This window comes from Macrobrachium nipponense, chromosome 7 (assembly GCF_015104395.2).
Source record: "Macrobrachium nipponense isolate FS-2020 chromosome 7, ASM1510439v2, whole genome shotgun sequence".
Taxonomy (NCBI): Eukaryota; Metazoa; Arthropoda; class Malacostraca; order Decapoda; family Palaemonidae; genus Macrobrachium; species Macrobrachium nipponense.
Window position 1 is genome coordinate 47,324,577 of NC_061109.1, and position 23,430 is coordinate 47,348,006.

Here is a 23,430-nt window from a genome sequence, read left to right on the forward strand (position 1 = left end):
CAACAAAAATATATTTACGAGCAAAAGAGAACGTAAGGGATAAAGATATTCTATTATTGAACGATGAATTGCCAGATTTGTCAGAATGGCGGGGCGAGACGGGGGAGAGGTTGGTGAATGATCAGAATATGTAAGGGGGTTAATTCTTAAAATTTTATTCTTTTCCCATTGTCAAATTAATATTGTTATGGTAACTGTTAGCAAAATCCAGGATCCTGTCTGCATTGAACTCATGTTTGAATAAGACGAAAGAGTCGTCCATACAGAGTGAGTAAAACAGCTACTTTAAATAAGTAAAAACCACAGAGCGTGAGTAAAATAGCCACATAGCGTGAGTAAAATAGCCACATAGCGTGAGTAAAAGTCACATAGCGTGAGTAAAACAGAGAGCGGAAGGCCAGAAGACACTCGTCCAAAATGTGCTCCTCCAGGGACCACATGAAGATGGTCGCAAAGGTAGGGCCAAGCGGAGACCTGTTGGCCATGCCCTATAGATATGTAATATAGTACATACACAAACACACATACATATACATACTGTATGTATGTATGTATATATGTATGTAATATATATATATATAAATGTGTGTGTGATATATATATATATATATATATATATATATATATATATATATAATATATATATATATATATATATATATATATAATATAATATATAAATATATGTGTGTAATATACATTAATATAAACACACACACACATACACACACACACACATACACACACACGCGCACCTGGTTTCCTTCATTTTCCTCCAGTGTTGAAGAACACTTGCTTTCCACAGCTCACCGGAAGATTCATAATTTTTTTTTTTTTTTTTTTTTTTTTTTTTTTAAGGAGGTAAAAGCGAAGCTGCTGCAACGCTCCCATATTCATCCACATTTCTGGATGCGCATGAAATAGAAGAGTCGCCTCTACATCCAGGGATTGTGGTTCCCGAAGCTTTAAGCGTCACATGGTAGCAGCCTATCCCGTTTGCCCAATAGTCTTCAGACATCGGGTCCAAAAGAAGAAAACTAAGCCACATGCTTCTGGGATTCTCTTCAGAAACGTCTCCAAGGCGGTCCCCACCACAGACGGTGTCATGAGGGGAATGAACAAAAAACTAAGCTCTGAGCAAACGACTTAGGTCAGCAGTAGAAACATGTTTCAGTTCATTAGTGTTATCAGTGTTGTTTACGGAATTTGCAGCCTCGTAGCGCTGCTGCTGGGAAGTCTCTTTGAGACTTCAACTATTACTGATAATAACAATAAACCTCTGGACCTTCAAATGGCCCGTCATTTGGGAAGGTTTTATATCCATATGGAAAAGCAACACATCTGCAACCTCGCTTCGGTTCAAAAGCCTCTGGTAGCCATCGAACTCAAGGGCCGCGAGGCTCATGACGATTTCCCCTTCCTGGAGAATTTCAAAACTCACAGAGTTCTGGAAGACTTCATTGTTGAAGGGAAAGCGGCCCCAAATAGTGTTCTCGATAACTTGTTCGGTTACCTGGCATTGCTGACCGTTGCGGGAGTTTCCTTCTTCGTTACAAGATGGCTCTTAGGTGATGGCTCTGAGGAAAAAACTTTTAAATCTGGTATGGACAAATCTGGATCTCGAGACAGTGGCACTGAAAATACTGTCTCTGACTATCAAGGAAATGTCGGCGCCCATGATGGAAGCATCCAAGTTCACGGGAACATACGACAGGAGCAAGAAAAGGACAGGAAGATAGCCGATCTTCAAGAAACAGTTGAACATCTCACTCGAATGTTAGAGGAAAACGCCTCAACGATGGAGATGTTGAAAAAGAAGAAGGATGAAGAAATCGATCAGCTACACAAGTAGATAGAAATGCTGAAACGGGACTATTCCAAAGAGCAACCTGAACTTCAACAGGCAAAACGACAGTGCCTGGAAAATTCACTACTGACTCTGCAGACGTATTTGGGAAATGGAAAAAACGATGATGACCTGCAAGGACGTGATACTGAAAGTGGAGTGACAACAGACGATTTAAAGGGTGGCTCACCTTCCAGAAATACTGGGCCACTCTGTAAAAGGACATATAATTCAGCAGGGGAATACAATCGACAAGCCTTGGGTGCAAAGAAACGGAGGCCAAAACGCTACAGCAGAGACTCTACTAGTGATCGCCCTGTCAGTGAATACGACGATGATCAAAAAGTCCCTGAAACGTTTCAGCCTACAAAGAATGGGCGTAAAATCTCACCACCTCTCGTTCAAAGAAATCTGGAAAGGGCCCAGAGATTCAAGCAGAAAGTTAACGTGAAAACGTTCCTTGTAACGCGCCATGGAAGACGATTAGATCAGGAGGAAGAGGGTAGAACTTTACGAGGAATTCTCACGCATTATGAAGGGTACGTGGAACAGGTTCTGCCCCGCCGAAGAAACATCCTCGACTGCCTACGAGATACTCCTCTTACCATCTCCGGAAATCAGGATGCCGTCGAGGTCGGGAGAAAAATGGCGATGTCTGGCTACGCTCCCATTATTTACTGCTCTCCCGCCTTTCGCTGCGTTCAAACGGCAGACGCTATCGCTTGGGGAGCAGGCATCCACATATCTAATTCCTTGCACATTGAACCTGGCCTTTTCGAACCCTTTAATTTAGTGCCGCCATTTATGACAGTGCAAGAACTGACACGAGATGGATATTATAATATTGCAGCGAACTACCGGCCTTCCATGGAGGTGGACAGTTTAAAAACTAATGAAACGCAAGAGGAATTTCACTGCAGGCAAGGACTGGTGATGGGACACATTCTCCGCCACGCAAGCCAAATGGAGTCCTGGAAACCGCCATGTGTTCTCATCGTAGGCCATGCATTCACCGTCGGTAGCGTGTCCCACGTATTAATGAGTCAACCACAAATTGACAGGGTTATAGAGCAATGGCACACTGACTATTTGTTCCATGAAGTAGTCACTAAAATGCATCACGGGTGGGATAGAAAATTTCTCCCATTTTTCGATGAAGACAAAAGAAAGAGAATATTGAACGAGATTCAGCTGTACAAAATGAAGCCATACAGCTACAATGGATGGCGCTTCCTTGCAGAAGACGAGTGGGAATAAATACTTGAACAATATTCCTCGTCAAGATATAATTTGGAAAAATGAATTGTGCAAAGGCAACGTTTGACGTAGCGTAAAGAACCACAAGGTAATGCTTTTGTGAAAAAGAAAATGCAGAGGCAACCTAAGGCGTGGTGTAAAGACCCGTAAAAAAAATGCCTTTGGAGAAAAAAAAAACTGCAGAGGCAACCTCTGGGGGCGTGGTGTTAAAAACCCGTAAGTAATGCCTTTGTAAAAACAAAAAATCAAAGGCAACCTCTGGCGTGGTTGTAAAAACCCTTAAGTTAATGGCCTTTGTAAAAAAAAAAAAAATGCAAAGGCAACCCTCTGGCGTGGTGTAAAAACCCTGTCGTTGTAATGCCTTTGTAAAAAAAAAAAGAAAAAAAAAAAAAATGCAAGGCAACCTCTGGCGTGGTGTAAAAACCCTGTAAGTTATGCCTTTTGTCAAAAAAAAAAAAATGCAAAAGGCAACCTCTGGGCGTTGGTGTAAAAAAACCCGTAAGTTAATGCCTTTGTAAAGAAAAAAAATGCAAAAAAAGGCAAAAACCTCTGGCTGGTGTAAAAAACCCTAAAGTTAATGCCATTTGTAAAAAAAACAAAAAATGGCAAAGCAACCTCTGGCCGTGGTAAAGTAAAAACCGTGAAGTTAAATGCCTTTGTAAAAAAAAAAAAACAAAAAAAAATTGCAAAAGGAGGCAACCTCTGGTCGTGGTGTAAAAACCCGTAAGTTAATGACTTTTGTAAAAAAAAAAACAAAAAAATAAAGCAAAGGAGCCAACCTTTCCCCCCCCCCCTGGCGTGGTGTAACACCCGGTAGTTTAAAAATGCCCTTTGTAAAAAACATTAAAAAAAAGAATTTTGCAAAGGCAACTCTGGCCGTTTGGTGTAAAAACCCGTAAAAAAAAAAATTTTAATGCCTTTGTAAAAACAAAAAATATGGCAGAAGGCCAACCTCTGGCGTGGGTGTAAAACCCGTAAAGTTAATGGCCCTTTGTAAAAAAAAAAAAAAAATTAACAGAGGCACGCCTTCTGGCCGTGGTGTAAAACCCGTAAGTTATGCCTTTGTAAAAAAAAAAAACAAAAGAAAAAAAAAAAAAAAACCAGGAACAAAAAAAAAAAAAAAAAAAAAAAAAGGGCAGAGGCCAACCTCTGGCGTGGTGTAAAAACCCAAACACGCGTAAGTTAAAATGCCTTTGTAAAAAAAAAAAAAATTGCAAAAAAAAATGCAAAGGCAACCCTCTGGCGTTGGTGTAAAAACCCGTAAGTTAATTGCCTTTTGTAAAAAAAAAAAAATAAAAAAAAATGCAAGGAGGCAACCTCTGGTCGTGGTGTGAAAAACCCGGTAAGTTAATAGACCTTTGTAAAAAAAAAAAGGCGAGGCACATTTGGCTTGGTGTAAAAAACCTAAAAAAAAGTTAATGCCTTTGTAACAAAAATTAAAAAAAAAAAAATGCAAAGGGCGCAAACCTCTGGAGCGTGGTTGTAAAAACCCGTAAGTTAATGCCTTTGTAAAAAAAAAAAAAAAAAAAAAAAAAAGAAAAAAAAAAAAAAAAAAAAAAAAAAAATATGGCAGAGGCAACCTCGCTGGCGTGGTGTAAAAACGCCGTAAAAGTTATGCCCTTTGTAAAAAAAAAAAAAATGTTAAAGAGGCCACCTTTCTGGCGTGGTGTAAAAAAAACCCTGAAAAGTTTAATGCTTTGTAAAAAAAAAAAATTGCAGGAGTGCAACCTCTGGCGTTGGTGTAAAAAGAACCCGTAAGTTAATGCCTTTTGTAACAAAAAAAAAAAATACAGAGGCCAACCTTTGGCGTGGTGTAAAACCCGTAAAAAAAAAAAAAAAGTTAGTGCCTTTGTAAAAAAAAAAAAAAAAAAAAAAAAAAAAAAAAAAAAAAAACAAAACGGCAGGAGGCAACCGCCTCTGCGTGGTTGTGAAAAACCCGTAAGTTAATCTTTGGTAAAAAAAAAAAATGCAGCGGCAACCTTTCTGGCGTGTTGTAAACAAAAACCCGTAAGTTAAGCACTTTGGTAAAAAACAAAAAAAATGGGGGGGGGGGGGGGCCCCAAAGAGGAACCTTTCTGGCGTGGTGTAAAAAACCCGTAAATTTAATGACTTTGTAAAAAAAAAAAAAAAAAGGCAGAGGCAACCTTTGTCTTGTGTAAACAACCCTTAAGTTAATGGCCTTTGTAAAAAAAATTAAAAAAAAAGAAAATGCCAAAGGCAACCTCTTGCTGGTGGTGTAAAAAACCCGTTAAGTTTAATAATGCCTTTCATAAAAAAAAAAATATGCCCGTGGCAACCTCTGGCGTTGGTGTAAAAACCCGTTTCAGTTAAAAAAAAAAAATGGCATTTGTAAAAAAAAAAAAAATGCCTAGCCTAACCTCGGCCGTGGTGTAAAAACCCCGTAAGTTTAAATGCCTTTGTAAAAAAAAAAAAAATTGCAGAGCAACCTTTCTGGCTTGTGTAAAAAAAAAAAAAACCCATAATTAATGACTTTGTAAAAAAAAAACAAAGGCGAGGCAACCTCGTGGCGTGGTTGTAAAAACCCGTAAGTTTAATGCCTTTGTAAAAATATGTTAAAAAAAAAATGCAAAGGCAAGGTCCCCTACCTGTGGCGTGGTTGTCAAAACCCGTAAGTTAATGCCTTTGAAAAAAAAAAAAATAAAAAAAAAAAAAATTACAGAGGCTAACCTCGTGGCGTGGTGTAAAAACCCGTAAAGTTAATGCCTTTGTAAAAAAAAAAAAAAAAAAAAAAAAAAAAAAAAAAAAAAAACAAAAAAAAAGGCAGAGGCAACATCTGGCGGGTGGGATGTAAAAAACCCGTAAGTTATGCCTTTGTAAAAAAAAAATTTCAAAAAAAAAATGCAAAGGCAACCCTCTGGCGTGGTGTAAAAACCCGTAAGTTAATGCCTTTGAAAAAAAAAAATTAAAAAAAAAAAAATTGCAAGCGGCCAACCAAAAAAAAAAACATTCTGGTCGTGGTGTTTGTAAAAACCGTAAAGTTGAATGACCTTTGTAAAAAAAAAAAAAAATGCAGAGGTAAACCTCTGGCGTAGGTGTAATAAAACCCGTAAGTTAATGCCTTTGTAAAAAAAAAAATTTTGCTGCAAGGCAAACCTCTGGCGATGGTGTTAAAAACCCGTAAGTTAATGCCTTTGTAAAAAAAAAAAAAAAAAAAAAATTATGGCATGAGGCAACCTCTGGTCGTGGTTGTAAAAACCCGTAAGTTAATTCCTTTGTAAAAAAAAAAAAAAAAAATGGCAGAGGCAACCTTGGCTCGGTGTACAAACACCGGTAAGTTAAAAAATGCCCTTTGTAAAAAAAAAAAAATGCAGATGCAACCTCTGGCCGTTTGTGTAAAAAAAAAAAAAAAAAAACCGTAAGGTTAATGCCTTTGTAAAAAAAAAAAAAAAAAACAGGCAAGGCAACCTTCTGGCGTGGTGTAAAAAACCGTAAGTTAATGCCTTTGTAAAAAAAAAAAAAAAATGGCCGAGGCAACCTCTGGTGGTGGTGTAAAACCCGTAAGTTAATGGCCTTTGTAAAAAAAAAAAAAAAAAAAAAAAAATGGCAGAGGCAACCTCTGGCGTGGTGTAAAAACCCTGAGTTATGCCTTTGTAAAAAAAAAAATGTTAGAGGCAACCTTCTGCCGTTTGTGTCAAAAAAAAAAAAAAAACCCGTACGTTAATGCCTTTGAAAAAAACAACAAAAAAAAAAAAGGCAAGAGGCCACCTCCTGGGCGTGGATGTAAAAACCGTAAGTTAATGCCTTTTTGTTTTTAAAAAAAACCCAAAAAAAAAAAAAAAAAAAGGCAGAGGCAACCTTCTGGCGTGGGTGTAAAAACCCGTAAGTTCAATAGCCTTTTTGAAAAAAAAATGCAAAAAAAAAGGCAAGGCAAACCTCTGGCTGGTGGTAAAAACCCGTAAAAAAAAAAAAAAAAAAAGTTAAATGCCTTTGAAAAAAAAAAAAAAACCCCCCAAAAATTTGCAAGGTAACCTCTGGCCGTTGGTGTAAAACCCAAAAAAAAAAAAATATTAATGGGGGGGCCCCCCCCCCCCCTTTTTGTAAAAAAAAAAAATGGAGGCAACCTCTGGCGTGGTTGTCAAAAAACCTGTAAGTTAATGCCTTTGTAAAAAAAAAGAAAAAAATAATGCAGAGGCAAACCTCTGGCCGGGTGGTGTAAAAACCCGTAAGTTAATGCCTTTGTTAAAAAAAAAAAAAAAATAAAAAAAAATGCAGAGGCAACCTCTGGCTGTGGTGTAAAAAGAAAACCCGTTAAGGTTAATGCCCTTTGTAAAAAAAAAAAAAAAAAAAGGCAGCAGGCAACCAACTTCTGGCGTTGTTGTAAAAACCCTAAGTTAATGCCTTTGTAAAAAAAAAAAAAAAAAAAAAAACAAAAAAAAAAAAACAAAAAAAAGCAGGAGGCCGAACCCTCTGGCAGTGGTGTAAAAAAACCCGTAAGTTTATGCCTTTGTAAAAAAAAAAAAAAAAAAAAATGCAGAGGCCCAACCTCTGGCGTGGTGTTAAAAACCCGGTAATGTTAATGCCTTTGTAAAAAAAAAAAAAACTTATGCAGAGGCAACCTCTGGCGTGTGAGTGTAAAAAACCCAAAAACCCGTAAGTTAATGCCTTTGTAAAAAAAAAAAAAAAAAAAAAAGGCAGAGACAACGCTGGCGTGGTGCTAAAAAACCCGTAGTTAATGCCGTGTAAACAAAAAAAATGCAGAGGCAACCTCTTGGGCGTGGGTAAAAATCGTAAGTTAATGCCTTTGTGTAAAAAAAAAAAAAACAAAAAAAAGGCAGAGGCAACCTATGCGGGTGTAAAAACCGTAAAGTAATGCCTTTTCACAAAAAAAAAAAAAGGCAGAGGAACCTCGAGTGGTGTAAAACGTAAGTTAATGCCTTTGTAAAAAAAAAAAAAAAAACGCAGAGGCAAACCTCTGGCGTGGTGTAAAAACCCATAAGTTAATTGCCCTTTGAAAAAAAAAGCAGAGGAACCTTGGCGTGGTGTAAAAACCATAAGTTAATGCCTTTGTAAAAAAAAAAAAAAATGCAGAGCAACCTCTGGCGTGGTGTAAAAAACTGTAAGTTAAGCCTTTGTACCCCCCCAAAAATAATGCAGAGGCAACCTCTGGCGTGGTGTAAAAAACCCGTAAGTAATGGCCTTTGTAAAAAAAAAAAAAAAATGCAGAGCGCAACCTTCTGGTGGGTGTAAAAACCGTAAGTATGCCTTTGTAAAAAAAAAAAAAAAAAAAAAATGCAGAGGCAACCTATGGAGTTTGTAAAAACCCGTAAGTAAATGCTTTGTAAAAAAAAAAAAAAAAAAAAGGAGAGGCAACCTTGCCGTGGTCTTTAAGTGTTTTTAAAAACCCGTAAGTGTTATGCCTTTGTAAAAAAAAAAAAAAAAAAAAAATCGCAGAGGCAAAAAAAAAAAAAACCTCTGGCGGGGTGTAAAAAACCCGTCCAAAAAAAAAAAAAGTTAATGCCTTTGTAAAAAAAAAAAAATGCAAAAAAAAAGAGGCAACCTCTAGGCGTGGTGTAAAAACCAAACCGTAAGTTAATTGCCTTTGTAAAAAAAAAAAAAAAAAAAAAAGGCCAGAGGCAACCTCTGGCGTGGTGTAAAAAAAAAAAAAAAAACCCGGTATGTTAATGCCTTTTTCACAAAAAAAAATAAAAAAAGGCGAAGGAGGCAACCTCTGGCTTGGTGGGGTAAAACCCGTAAGTTTAATGCCCTTTTGTAAAAAAAAAAAAAAAAAAGGGCAGAGGAACTCTGGCGGTGGTGTTAAAAACCCCGTTTAAGTTAAAAAAAAAATGCCTTTGAAAAAAAATAAATGGCAGATGGCCAACCTTCTGGCGTGGTGTAAAAACCCAGTAATTAGTTCTGTTTTCCTTTCGTAAAAAAAAAAAAAAAAATGCTTTGTAAAAAAAAAAAAAAATGGGCAGAGGGCAACCTCGCTGGCGTGGTTGTAAAAATACCAGTCAAGTTAATGCCTTGTAAAAAAAATAAAAAAAAAAAAAGCAGAGGGCAAACTATGGCGTGGTGAAAAACCCTTGTAGGTTAATGCCTTTTGAAAAAAAATGCAGAGCAGGCAACACTTGGCGTGGTGTAAAAACCCAAAACCGTAAGTTAATGCCTTTGTAAAAAAAAAAAAAAAAAAGGCGAGGCAACCTCTGGCGTGGTGGAAAAAACCGTAAGGTTAAGCCTTTGTAAACCAAAAAAAAAAAAAATGCAGAGCAAACCTTTGGCGTGGGTGTAAAAACCCGTTAAGTTTAAATGCCTTTGTAAAAAAAAAAAAAAAAACAAAAAAAAAAAAAAATGGCAGGGGAGGCAAAACCTGTGGCGTGGTGTGTAAAAATGCCTGTAAGTTTAATGCCTTTGTAAAAAAAAAAAAACAAAAAAAAAAAAAAAATGGCAGAGGAACCCTGGAAAGTGGTGGTAATAAACCGTTAAGTTAAGGCCTTGTCAAAAAAAAAAAAATGAAGAGGCCCAAACCTCTGGCGTGGTGAAAAACCCCGTTAAGTTAATGGCTTTGAAAAAAAAAATGCAAAAAAAAAAAAAAAAAAAAAGGGGGGAGGCAAACCTCTTGGTGTGGTGGTAAAAACCCGTAAGTTAATGCCTTTGTGAAAAAAAAAAAAAAAAAAAAGGCAGCGGCAACCTCTGGTGTGGTGCTAAAAACCCGTAAGTTTAATGCCTTGTAAAAAAAAAAAACCCAAAAAAAAAATGCATAGGCAACCTCTGGCGTGGTGTAAAAATACCCGTAAGTTAATGGCCTTTGTAAAAAAAAAAAAAAAAGGAAAAAAAATGCAGAAGGTCAACCTCGTGGCGTGGTTGTAAAAACCCGTAAGTTTCAATGCCTTTGTAAAAAAAAAAAAAAAAAAAAGGCAGAGGCAACCTCTGGGGTGGTGTAAAAAGTAAGGTAAGCTTGTAAAAAAAAAAAAAAAAAAGGCCCAGGGAACCTCTGGCGTTTGTAAAAAACCTCGTTAAGGTTAATGCCTTTGTAAAAAAAAAAAAAAAAAAAATGGCAGAGGCAAACCTTCTGGCGTGGGTGTAAAAACCAGTAAGTTAAATGCCATTTGTAAAAAAAAAAAAAAAAAAATTGGGGCAGAGGCAACCTCTGGCGGGTTGTGTAAAAAAAACCCGTAAGGTTAATGCCTTCGTAAAAAAAAAAAAAAAAACAGACAGCAGGGGGGGGGGGACACCTCTGGCGTGGTGTAAAACCCCGTACGTACGTTTAATGCCTTTGAAAAAAAAAAAAAAAAAAAAAAAAAAGGCAGAGGCAACCTCTGCGTGGGTAAAAACCCGTAAGTTAATGCCTTTGTAAAAAAAAAAAAAAAAAAAGGCAGAGGCAACCTCTGGCGTGGTGTAAAAAACCCGAAGTTAATGCTGAAAAAAAAAAAAAAGCCAGAGGCAACCTCTGGCGTGGTGTAAAAACCCGTTAAGTTAATGCTTTGTAAAAAAAAAAAAAAAAGCAGAGCACCTCGGGGCGCGGATGTAAAAAACCCGTACGAAGTAATGCCTTTGGGAAAAAAAAAAAAAAAATGCAAAGGACAACCTCGGCGTGGGTGTAAAACACCGTAAGTTATGTGCTTTGTAAAAAAACAAAAAAAAGGCAGAGGCAACCTCTGGCGTGTGTAAAAACCGTAAGTTAATGCCTTTGAAAAAAAAAAATGCAGAGGCAACCCGGCGTGGTGTAAAAACCCGTAAGTAATGCCTTTGTAAAAAAAAAAAAAAAAAAAAATGCAGAGGCAAACTTCTGGGCGTGGTGCTTAAAAACCAGTAATAAGTAATGCCTTTGTAAAAAAAAAAAAAAAAAAAAAAAGCAGAGGCAACTCTGGGCGTGGTGTAAAAAACCCGTAAGAATGCCTTTGTAAAAAAAAAAAAAAGCAGAGGCAACCTATTGGCGTTGGTTGTAAAAACCCGTAAGTGATGCCTTTGTTAAAAAAAAAAAAAAAAAACAAAAGGCAGAGGCAACCTCTGGCGTGTGTAAAAACCGTAAGTTAATGCCTTTGTAAAAAAAAAAAAAAAAAAATGCAGAGGGCAACCTCTGAGTGGTGTAAAACCCATAAGTTAATGCCTTTGTAAAAAAAAAAAAAAATGCAGAGCAACCTCTGGCGTGGTGTAAAAACCCTAATAATGCTTTGGTAAAAAAAAAAAAAAAAAAAAGGAAGAGGAAACCTCTGGCGTGGTGTAAAAAACCCGTAAGTTAATGCCTTTTGTTAAAAAAAAAAAAAAAAAAGGCAGATGGAAAACTCTGGATTGTGTAAAAACCCATAAGTTAATGCCTTGGTAAAAAAAAAAAATTGCAGAGGCAACCTCTGGCGTGGTGTTAAAAAACCCGTACAGTTAAGGCCTTTGTAAAAACAAAAAAAAAAAAAAAAGGCAGAGGCAACCTCTGGGCGTGGTGTAAAAACCCGTAGTTTAATGCCTTGTAAAAAACCCCCCCTTCTCAAAAAAAAAAAGGCAGAGGCAACCTCTTGCGTGGTGTAAAAAACCAGTAAGTTAATGCTTGAAAAAAAAAAAAAAAAAAAAAAAAGGCAGAGGCAACTCTGGCGTGGTGTAAAAACCGTAAGTTAATGCCTTTTGTAAAAAAAAAAAAAAAAAAATGAAAAAGGCAGAGGCCACCTCTGGCATGGTTTAAAAACCCGTAATTTAATGCTTTGAGAAAAAAATAAAAATGCAGTAGGCAACCTCTGGCGTGGTGTTGAAACCAGTAAGTTAATGCCTTGTAAAAAAAAAAAAAAAAAAAAAGGCAGAGGCAACTCTGGCCGTGGGTTAAAAACGTAAGTTAATGCTTTTTGTTACAAAAAAAAAGAAGAAAAAAAAGGCAGAGGCAACCTGGCGTGGTGTAAAAACCCGTAAGTTAATGCCTTGCGAAAAAAAAAAAATGCTGAGGCACCTCGGGCATGGGGTAAAAACCCGTAAGTTAGTTCTTTGTAAAAAAAAAAAAAAAAAAAGGCCGAGTGTAACCTGTGGCGTGGTTAAAAACACGTAAGTTAAGCATTTGAAAAAAAAAAATGCAGAGGCAAACCTCTGCGCGTGGTGTAAAAACCATAAGTTATGCTTTGTAAAAAAAAAAAAAAAAAAAAGCAGAGGGCAACCTCTGGCGTGGTGTAAAAAACCGTAAGGTAATGCCTTTGTAAAAAAAAAAAAAAAAAAAAATGCAGAGGCAACCTCTGGCCGTGGTGTAAAAACCAGTAAGTTAAGGCCTTGAAAAAAAATAAAAATGCAGAGGCAACCTCTGGCGTGGTGTTTGAAACCCGTAAGTTAAGCCTTTGTAAAAAAAAAAAAAAAAAAAATGCAGAGGCCTAACTCTGGCGTGTGTTAAAAACCCGTAAGTAATGCCTTTGTAAAAAAAAAAAAAAAAAAAATGCAGAGGCAACTCTGGAGTGGTGTAAAAACCCGTAAGTTAATGCCTTTCTTGTAAAAAAAAAAAAAAAAAGGCAGAGTCAACCTCTGGCGTGGTAGTGAAAAACCCAGTAATTTAATGCCTTTTGTAAAAAAAAAAAAAAGAATGCAGAGGCAACCTCTGGCGTGGTGTAAAAATCCCACCCGTTAAGTTAATGCCTTTGTAAAAGAAAAAAAAAAAATAAAAAAAAGGCAGAGGCAACCTCTGGCGTGGGGTGTAAAAACCTCCCGTAATTTTTAAGGTTGATGGCCTTTGAAAAAAAAAAATAAAAAAAAAAAAAAAAAAAGGCAATAGGCAACCTCTGGCGTGGTGTAAAAACCCGTTGAAGTTAATTGCCTTTGTAAAAAAAAAAAAAAAAAGGCCGAGGCCCCAACCTCTGGCGTGGTGTAAAAAACCCGTAAGTTTAATGCCTTTGTAAAAAAAAAAAACAAAAAAAAAAAAATTGCCAGAGGCAACCTCTGGCGTGGTGTAAAAACCCGTAAGTTAATGCCTTTGTAAAAAAAAAAAAAAAAAAAAATGGCAGAGGCAACCTGTGGCGTGGTCGTAAAAATCCCTGTAAGTTTAATGCCTTTTGTAAAAAAAAAAAAAAAATGGCAGAGGCAACCTCTGGCGTGGTGTAAAAACCCAGTTAAGTTAATGCCTTTGTAAAAAAAAAAAAAAAAAAAAAAAATTGGCAGCACGGCGAAACCTCTGGCGTGGTGGTAAAAAACCCGCGTAAGTTTAATGGCTTTGTAAAAAAAAAAAAAATAAAAAAGGCAGAGGCAACCTCTGGCATGGTGTTAGGTAAAACCCGTAAGTTTAATGCCTTTGAAAAAAAAAATAAAAATGGCAGAGGCAACCCTCTGGTGTGGTGGTTGAAAAAACCCGGAAGTAATGCCTTTTGGTAAAAAAAAAAAAAAAAAAAAAGGTAATAGGCCAACCTTTCTGGCTGGTGTAAAAAAAAAAAACCCGTAAGTTAATCCTTTTGAAAAAAAAGAAGGAAAAAAAAGAGCAATAGCCAACCTCTAGGGCGTGGTGTAAAAACCCGTAAGTTTAATGCCTTTGGAAAAAAAAAAAAATGCTTGTGGCAAAAAACCTCTGGCAAAAAAATGGTTTAAAACCCGAAGTTCAATGTCTTTGTAAAAAAAAAAAAAAAAAAAAAGGAGAGGCCAACCTCGGCGTGGTGTCAAAAACCCGTTAAGTTCAATGCCTTTGGTGAAAAAAAAAAAAAAATGCAGATGGCAAAACCTCTGGGCGTGGTGTAAAAACCCCGTAAGTTTATGCCCTTTTGTTGTAAAAAAAAAAAAAAAAAAAAGGCAGGGCCAACCTCTTGGCGTGGTGTAAAAACCCGTAAGTTAATGGCCTTTTCTGTAAAAAAAAAAAAAAAAAAAAATAAAAAAAGGCATAGGCAAACCTCTGGCGTGGTGTAAAAACCCGTAAGTTAATGCCTTTGAAAAAAAATAAAAAAAAAAAAAAAAAAATGGGGGCAGGAGGCAACCTCTGGCGTGGTGTTGAAAAAAACCCGCAGTAAGTTAAATGCCTTTTTGTAAAAAAAAAAAAAAAAAAAAATGCATTAGGCAACCTCTTGGCGTGGTGTAAAAAACCCAACACGTAAGTTAATGCCTTTGTCAAAAAAAAAAAAAAAAAAAAATAAAAAAAAAAAAAGCAGAGGTCAACCTCTTGGCGTTGGTGTAAAAACCCGTTAAGTTAATGCCTTTTGTAAAAAAAAAAAAAAAAAGGCAGGAGGCAAACCTCTGGCGTGGTGTAAAAACCCGTAAGTTCTGCCTTTGTAAAAAAAAAAAAAAAAAAAAAAAATGGCAGAGGTCCAACCTCTTCTGGCCGTGGTGTAAAAACCCGTAAGTTAATGCCCTTTGTAAAAAAAAAAAAAAAAAAAAAGGCATAGGCAACCTCTGGCGTGGTGTAAAAACCCGTAAGTTAATGCCTTTGAAAAAAAAATAAAAAAAAAAAAAAAAAGGCAGAGGCAATACCTCTGGCGGGTGGTGTTAAAAACCCGCCCTTAAGTTAATTGCCTTTTGTAAAAAAAAAAAAAAAAAAAATGCAGAGGCAACCCTGTGGCGTGGTGTTAAAAACCCTGTAAGTTTAATGCCTTTGTAAAAAAAAAAAAAAAATGCAGAGGCTAACTCTGGCGTGGTGTAAAAACCCTAAGTTAGTAATGCCTTTTTGAAAAAAAAAAAAAAAAAAGGCAGAGGCCAACCTCTTGGTGTGGGTGTAAAACGAACCCGTAAGTTAATGCCTTTGTCAAAAAAAAAAATAAAAAAACTGAAAAAAAAAAAAAAAAAAAAAGGCAGAGGCACCTCCTGGCGGTGGTGTAAACCCGTAAGTTAATGCTTTGTAAAAAAAAAAAAAAAAATGCAGAGGCAACCTCTGGCGTGGTGTAAAAACCCTAAGTAATGCCTTTGGAAAAAAAAAAAAAAATGCGAGGCAACCCTCTGGGCGTGGTGGTAAAAAACCCGTTAGTTAAGCCTTTGTAAAAAAAAAAAAAAAAAAAGGAAAAAAAAAAAAAAGGCAGAGGCACCTCGGGCGGTGGTGTAAAAACCCGTAAGTTTTTAATGCCTTTGGGAAAAAAAAAAAAAAATGCAAAGGCAACCTCTGGCGTGGTGTAAAAAACCCGAAAGTTAATGTCTTTGTAAAAAAAAAAAAAAAAAAAAAAAAAAAAAAAAAAGGCATAGGCAACCTCTGGCGTGGTGTAAAAACCCGTAAGTTAATGCCTTTGAAAAAAAAAAAATGCGAGGCAACCACTGGCGTGGTGTAAAAACCCTAAGTTAATGCCTTTGTAAAAAAAGAAAAAAAAAAAAATGCAGAGGCAACCTCTGGCGTGGTGTAAAAACCCGTAAGTTAATGCCTTTGTAAAAAAAAAAAAAAAAAAAAAAATGCAGAGGCAACTCTGGCGTGTGTAAAAACCGGTAGTTAATGCTTTGTGAAAAAAAAAAAAAAACAAAAAATGCAGAGGCAAACCTCTGGCGTGGTGTAAAAAAACCCGTAAGTTAATGCCTTTGTAAAAAAAAAAAAAAAAAAAAATGCAGAGGCAACCTGTGGCGTGGTGTAAAAACCCGTAAGTTAATGCCTTTGTAAAAAAAAAAAAAAATGCAGAGGCAACCTCTGGCTGGTGTAAAAACCCATAAAGTTAATGCAATTTGTAAAAAAAAAAAAATGCAGGGGCAACCTCTGGCGTGGTGTAAAAAGAAAAAACCCGTAAGTTAATGCCTTTGTAAAAAAAAAAAAAAAAAAAGGCAGAGGCAACCTCTGGCGTGGTGTAAAAACCCGTAAGTTAATGCCTTTGTAAAAAAAAAAAAAAAAGGCAGGAGGCAACCTCTGGCGTGTGTAAAAACCCATAGTTAATGCTTTGTAAAAAAAAAAAAATTGCAGAGGCAACCTCTGGCGTGGTGTAAAAACCCGTAAGTTAATGCCTTTGTAAAAAAAAAAAAAAAAAAGGCAGAGGCAACCTCTGGCGGGGGGTAAAAACCAGAAAGTTAAATGCCTTTGTAAAAAAAAAAAAAAAAAAGCGGAGAGGCAAACCTCTGGCGTGGGTGTAAAAACCAGTAAGTTAATGCCTTTGAAAAAAAAAAAAAAAAAAAAAAAAAAAGGCAGAGGCAACCTCTGGCGTGGTGTAAAAACCCGTAAGTTAATGCCTTTGTAAAAAAAAAAAAAAAAAAGGCAGAGGCAACCTCTGGCGTGGTGTAAAAACCCGTAAGTTAATGCCTTTGAAAAAAAAATAAAAATGCAGAGGCAACCTCTGGCGTGGTGTTGAAACCCGTACGTTAATGCCTTTTGTAAAAAAAAAAAAAAAAAAAAAAGGCAGAGGCAACCTCTGGCGTGGTGTAAAAAACCCGTTTTAAGTAATGCCTTTGAAAAAAAGAAGAAAAAAAAGGCAGAGGCAACCTCTGGCGTGGTGTAAACCCGTAATTTAATGCTTGGAAAAAAAAAAAAATGCTGATCAACCTCGGCATGGTGTAAAAACCCGTAAAGTTGTTTGTTCTTTGTAAAAAAAAAAAAAAAAAAAAAGGCAAGAGGCAACCTCTGCGTGGGTGTAAAAAAAACCCGTAAAGTTATGCCTTTGAAAAAAAAAAAAAATGCAGAGCAACCTCTGGCGTGGTGTAAAAACCCATAAGTTTTATGCCTTTGTAAAAAAAAAAAAAAAAAAAAAAAAAAAGGCAGAGGCACCTCTGGCGTGGTGTAAAAACCCGTAAGTTAATGCCTTTGCAAAAAAAAAAAAAAAAAAAATGCAGAGCAAACCTCTGGCGTGGTGTAAAAACCCGTAAGTTATGCTTTGTAAAAAAAAAAAAAAAAAAACAAAAAAAAAAAAAAATTGCAGAGGCAACCTCTGGCGTGGTGTAAAAACCCGTAAGTTAATGCTTTGTAAAAAAAAAAAAAAAAAAAAAACAAAAAAAAAAAGAATGCAGAGGCAACCTCTGGCGTGGTGTAAAAAAAAACCTCCCGTAAGTTTAATGCATTGTAAAAAAAAAAAAAAAAAAAATGCAGAGGGCAACCTCCTGGCGTGGTGTAAAAAACCCGGTAAGGGTTAATGCCGTTTGTTAAAAAAAAAAAAAAAATGCAGAGGCAAACCTCTTCGGCGTGGTTGTAAAAAACCCGTAAGTTAAATGCCTTTGTAAAAAAAAAAAAAAAAAAAAGGCAGAGGCCAACCTCTGGCGTGGTGTAAAAACCCAAAACCAGTAAGTTAATGCCTTTGTAAAAAAAAAAAAAAAAAGGCAGAGGTCAACCTCTTGGCGTGGTGTAAAAAACCCGTAAGTTTTAATGCCTTTGTAAAAAAAAAAAAAAAAAATGCAGAGGCAAACCTCTGGTCGTGGTGTAAAAACCCGTAAGTTAATGCCTTTGTAAAAAAAAAAAAAAAAAAAATGGCAGAGGCAACCTCTGGCGTGCTGTAAAAATATACCCGTAAGTTAATGCCTTTGAAAAAAAAAAATACAAAAAAAAAGGCAGAAGGCAACCTCTTACCTTTTTAGGTGTGGTGTAAAAACCCGTAAGTTAATGCCTTTGGTAAAAAAAAAAAAAAAAAAGAAAAACAAAAAAAAAAATGCATGAGGCAACCTCTGGCGTGGTGTAAAAACCCATAAGTTAATGCCTTTGTAAAAAAAAAAAAACAAAAAAAATTGCAGAGGCAACCTCTGGCGTGGGGTGTAAAAAACCCGTTAAGTTAATGCCTTTGTAAAAAAAAAAAAAAAAAAAAAAAGGCTAGAGGCAAGCCTCTGGCGTGTGTAAAACCAGTAAGTTAATGCCTTTGTAAAAAGAAAAAAAAAAACAAAAAAAAGGCAGCGGCAACCTCTGGCGGTGGGGTGTAAAAACCAGTAAGTTAAGTGCCTTTTGAAAAAAAAAAAAAAAAAAAAAAAACAAAAAAAAAAAAAAATGGCAGAGGCAACCTCTGGCGTGGTTGTAAACAAACCGTAAGTTAATGCCTTGTGTAAAAAAAAAAAAAAAAAAAAGGGCAGAGGGCAAACCTCTGGCGTGGTGTAAAAACCCGTAAGTTAATGCCTTTGAAAAAAAAAAAAAAATAAAATGCAGAGGCAACCTCTGGCGTGGTGTTAAAACCCGGTAAGTTAATGCCTTTGGTAAAAAAAAAAAAAAAAAATAAAAAAAAAAGGCAGAGGCAACCTCTGCGTGGTTGTAAAAAAGAAAACCCGTAAGTTAATGCCTTTGAAAAAAAAGAAGAAAAAAAAAAAGGCCAGAGGCAACCTCTGGGCGTGGTGGTTAAAAAACCCGTAAGTTAATGGCCTTTGGAAAAAAAAAAAAAACAGAAAAAAAAAATGCCTGTGGCAACCTCTGGCATGGTAAAAACCTGTAAAAAACCGTAAGGTAATGTCTTTGTGTAAAAAAAAAAAAAAAAAAAAAAAAAAAGGCAGAGGGCAACCTTCTGGCGTGGTGTAAAAACCGTAATGTTTAATTGCCTTTGAAAAAAAAACAAAAAAAAATGCAAGAGGCAACCTTATGGCGGTGGTGTAAAAACCCCATAAGTTAATACCTTTGTAAAAAAAAAAAAAAAAAAATGCAGAGGCAAACCGCTTCTGGCGTGGTGTAAAAAAGGGAACCCGTAAGTTAATGCCTTTGTTGAAAAAAAAAAAAAAAAAAATGCAGAGGCAAGAAAAACCCTCTGGCGTGGTGTAAAAACCGTAAGTTAATGCCCTTTGGTAAAAAAAAAAAAAAAAAAAACAAAAAAAAAATGCAGAGGCCAACCTCTGGCGGGTGTAAAAACCGTAAGTTAATGCCTTTGTAAAAAAAAAAAAAAAAAAAAAAATAGCAGAGGCAACTTGGTGGGGTGGTTGTAAAAACCCAAAAACCCGTAACGTTAAATGCCTTTGTAAAAGAAAAAAAAAATAATGCAGAGGCAAACCTGGCGTGGAGGTGAAAAACCGTAAAAAAAAAAAAAAAAAGTGGAAAAAATTGGAAAAAAAAAAAAAAAAAACTTTGGTCGTGGTTGTTTAAAAAAAAAAAAACCCGTAAGGTAAAAATCCTTTGTCGGTGGTGGTAAAAACCCGGTTAAGTTTTAAAAAAAAAAAAAAAAAAATTGGCCTTTGTAAAAAAAAATAAAATAAAAAATGCAGAGGCCAACTCTGGACGTGTGTATAACAACGTAAGTAATGCCTTTGTAAAAAAAAAAAAAAAAAAAGCAGAGGCAACCTCATTGGCATGTTGTAAAAACCTGTTAGTGTTAATGCCTTTGTAAAAAAAAAAAAAAAAAAAAAGGCAGAGCAACCTCTGGGAGGTGGTGTAGAACCGTAAGTATGCCTTTGTAAAAAACAAAAAAAAAAAAAAAAAAAAAAGGCAGAGAGGCAAACCTCTGGCGTGTTGTAACAACAATGTAAGTAATGCCTTTGAAAAAAAAAAAAAAAAGGCAGAGGCAACTCTGGCGTGGCTGTAAAACCCGTAATCAAGCCTTTTGAAAAAAAAAAAAAAAAAAAAAAAAAGCAGACGGCAACCTCTGGCGTGGTTAAAAACCACGTAAGTTAATGCCTTTGAAAAAAGAAAAGAAAAAAAGGCCAAGAGGCAACTCTGGCTTGTGTAAAAAACCCGTAAGTTAAGCCTTTGAAATAAAAAAAAAAAATGCCCATAGGCAACTCTGGCGTGGTGTAAAAAACCATAAGGTAATGCCTTTGTTAAAAAAAAAAAAAAAAATGCAGAGGCAACATCTGGAGTGGTGTAAAAACCCGTAAGAGTTAAGCCTTTTGTAAAAAAAAAAAAAAAAAAAAAGGCAGAGGCAACCTTGCGTGGTTTGTAAAACCACGTAGTTAATGCTTGTAAAAAAAAAAAAAAAATGCAGAGGCACTCTGGCGTGGTGTAAAAAAAACCCGTAAGTTAATGCCTTTGTAAAAAAAAAACAAAAATGCAGAGGAACTCTGGCGTGGGGTAAAAACCGAAGTTAAGCCTTGTAAAAAAAAAAAAAAAAAATGCAGAGCAACCTTCTGTCGTGGTTGTAAAAAACCGTAAGTTAATGCCTTTGTAAAAAAAAAAAAAAAAAATGCAGAGGCAACCTCTGGTGTGGCGTAAAAACCCGTAAGTTAATGCCTTTGTAAAAAAAAAAAAAAAAAAAAAAAAAAAAAGGCAGAGGCAACCTCTGGCCTGGTGTAAAAACCCGTAAGTTGATGCCTTTGTAAAAAAAAAAAAAAAAAAAAAACCTGCAGAGGCAACCTCTGGCGTGGTGTAAAACCCCGTAAGTTAATGCCTTTGAAATAAAAAATAAATAAATAAATAACTGCAGAGGCAACCTCTGGCGTGGTGTAAAACATCCACATCATAAATACTTAATACTGGGTATGAATTATTCCACAGGTATACTGTGAGGTCGATAGTAAGAATACTTTACAGATCCGGACATACGAGACAAGAGCAGTGATCTTCAGAAGCGAAGGACTTTTACTGATTCGTTTACCGACAATAGCCTTTTTCATGAGCCAAGATATTAAAAATGGAAAGTTTTGGCGGTGGAATGGGTATTCAGTGGCATGGATATTTGCAATTAAAAACAACCAATGGAAAGATTTCTTCAGAGTATTTGAGGTCTTCGGAATGAAGTACCTTCGAGTGAATATATATTCCAAGATAAAAAACATTTTGTATACTCTACATCACCTTCTAAAGAAAAAATATTGCAATATAAAATCTAATTGCACGTCAAACATTTCCTGCGATAAAATTATCTATACAAAATACAAAATAAATTCAGGTAAGATATTAACCGAAAGAGAAGCTTATTTGCTCTGTTAATGTCGATGCACTTAAAGATATTAATAATACCAAAGCCCTACCGCTAAAAACAAATAACATTGCACTAAACAACATATTATCGACTCCCAACGAAAGAGAGAGAGAGAGAGAGAGAGAGAGAGAGAGAGAGAGAGAGAGAGAGAGAGAGAGAGAGAGCTTTTACGCGTTAAATCAAACACAACTGAATTACATTATAGTAATGTTACCACAAATGTGTGTTTTGTCACTGTTGGTTGAACAGCCCTCACTGATACACGCCCACACACACACACACACACTCACAAACACACACACACACACAAATTACACTCGCAAAAGCGTACCTGTGAGGTACTTATGAGTACAATGATCTAGTGCAAACCAGTACTCAATTGAAAAGTCACTGCTTCCTAATAACGCAAGATATCTCAATAATTTTTTTTCTTGTTTAAAATCCAGATCCCCATTTCCTCCTCTCCTTGAAGCATTCTTTTGGGGCGTTTACCTGATCCTAATCATCGATGAAACAAACAAAGCATGGATCAAATTATCATTCATCTGATTCGTAATTGTGCAGATTTCAAGGCAAAAAGGGAGATGCAAGGTCTAGAAAATTAGGGTGCGCGCTACTCGCTATGGCCCCAACGGAGTGAGAGAAATTATAAGATATAGTAGCGTGAAAAAAGGGAATTATTTATTCTTATAATTCATTTTCTGTATTCGATAATTATGGACACTTTACGGAAAATTGCAAAATTCAAGGTGACCGTCATGACGATGATAACTCAAACGATTATTATTATTTTTTTTTTTCAAATATTTAATTTCTGTTCCAGTTTTACTGTTTTAGCTTCATGCATAAAAAGAATCACACCTCAAAGAAGGGTAAATGAGAAGTAAAACTGTTGTTTACATTTCAGTGAGGAAAAACAAAATAAAATGTCCCATGTACATTCTGGAAAAAAAAAAAAAAATTACTAAAGTGTTTTACTACACCAAAAAACAATATCTTATTGTAAAATTTTCTATCTCGACATGTTATGACCAAATTAATGAACAAGTTATGTTATGACCAAATTAATGGACAAGTTGCTAGAACGCATTACGCAACGTTTCACTCCCCAAAATTTCCATCCCGAACAAGCTACCAGAACTGAACGCCATCAATCACCTCCTTTATTTGCCTGGAGATAAATATTGAACAACGAACTCCGAGACTGTCCGTGTGTTCGACTAAGCATCGTTTACGAGTCTGAAGGTCGCGCGCGCGTAGCCCACAAAGCAGATGATGACCATCGGGGAAAACCAAGAACGCGTGGCGGATAAGGCACTATTTATATCACCCCCAATAATCTTCCACGTCACACAGATTCCACAACTCCAATTGGATGGTCATGCTTCAGGTTTTCCGGAAATACTCCGATGGTCACTAACCACTTTATTCAGAAATTATATGTGCATCAGTAGTAAAAAAAAATGCTTTTGAATAACCATTTTATTGCGTGCATGTAGTTTAGATCAGAATAACGGTAAAATGTACAAAGGCCGATGGGACTGGCGACCATACGCACTCATATTACCAAGGACTGAAAACTGAAAATGGATGCAAAACATAAAATGAGAGTTAGGGGAAACTATAATTTTCAAAACCAAGAATTTAATATTAAAATAACTATAGAAAATGAATAATTACGAAGCAATAACTAGTTTAATGAGTAAATGATATCCCGCATACAAATGATAATATATGTACATTATAATCTAGTGTACATTATAACCAGAACAGAACTAATATACGTAAATGGACACAAATATATGGCATACTATGGTATGCATTCGAACAGATTTAAATATTTATACAATTTATTCGTAGTTCTAAAAAAAAGAAAAAAAGTTGAACAAATCCTGACCATATTAATCTTTAAGAAATCTTGTGTTTTATATTTTTAACGTTAATTCCAGATCTGCAATAAACCGTCTGATTTCTCTGGGAAATTTTACAGATTCTAAAATACTAAGAACGTGACGCATAAAGCGAAAAAAATATATAATAAAATTGAAATCCGTTAAGCTTTTTCATCAGTAATTCTAAAAACCTGGGAAGCTAAGTGTTACTTCAAACAAATGTAAAGAGCACTGCATTTCAGAGTATACCATTATTTACTGCCATTTGCGGTAGACCACAAAGTTATGATGCAAATTTCAGTAACGCTGGAATTTTTGTTTCTTCGTTTTTATCCGGGTTCAGAGACAGCACGAATACATTATTCAGAAAAGACAGCAATAAAACATCAACCATATTACTACAACCAAATATAAACAAACAGATTATAAAGTCATAAAGTAGTACGAACAAGTAATCAAACTCAAACATATCCACAGCACTGACCACGGGAAACACAAAAGCATGCCACATCATACTAAGTTAGTACAATGACCATGCGTCCGTGAGTAATGTTGCGTCCTTTCTTTAAATGGCAGTGTAAATAACGGGAAAGATAAAATATAATAACAGCTTTAGAAATATTCAATAACGAGGCAATTACCTTCATAATAATGTTTTAGGAATTCTATTACTTCCGGTGACCGGATTATATATATAGTGTGTATACATATATATATATATATATATATATATATATATATATATATATTTATATATATATATATATATATATATATATATATATATATACATATATAATATATAAATATACACATAATACATATACAG

The 23,430-nt window shown here is 35.6% G+C and overlaps 1 protein-coding gene across 1 annotated transcript in view; it reads left to right on the forward strand.

The window, feature by feature from the left end:
- The window catches only part of LOC135217591 (uncharacterized), a 42,601-nt gene that overhangs the window by 12,790 nt on the left and 6,381 nt on the right, over positions 1 to 23,430 (forward strand). The window contains exons 8-9 of the mRNA XM_064253555.1: positions 1,213 to 1,848; positions 2,044 to 2,864. Of these exons, the coding sequence (XP_064109625.1) occupies positions 1,213 to 1,848; positions 2,044 to 2,864 (1,457 nt within the window). The remainder of the gene's footprint in view (positions 1 to 1,212; positions 1,849 to 2,043; positions 2,865 to 23,430) is intronic.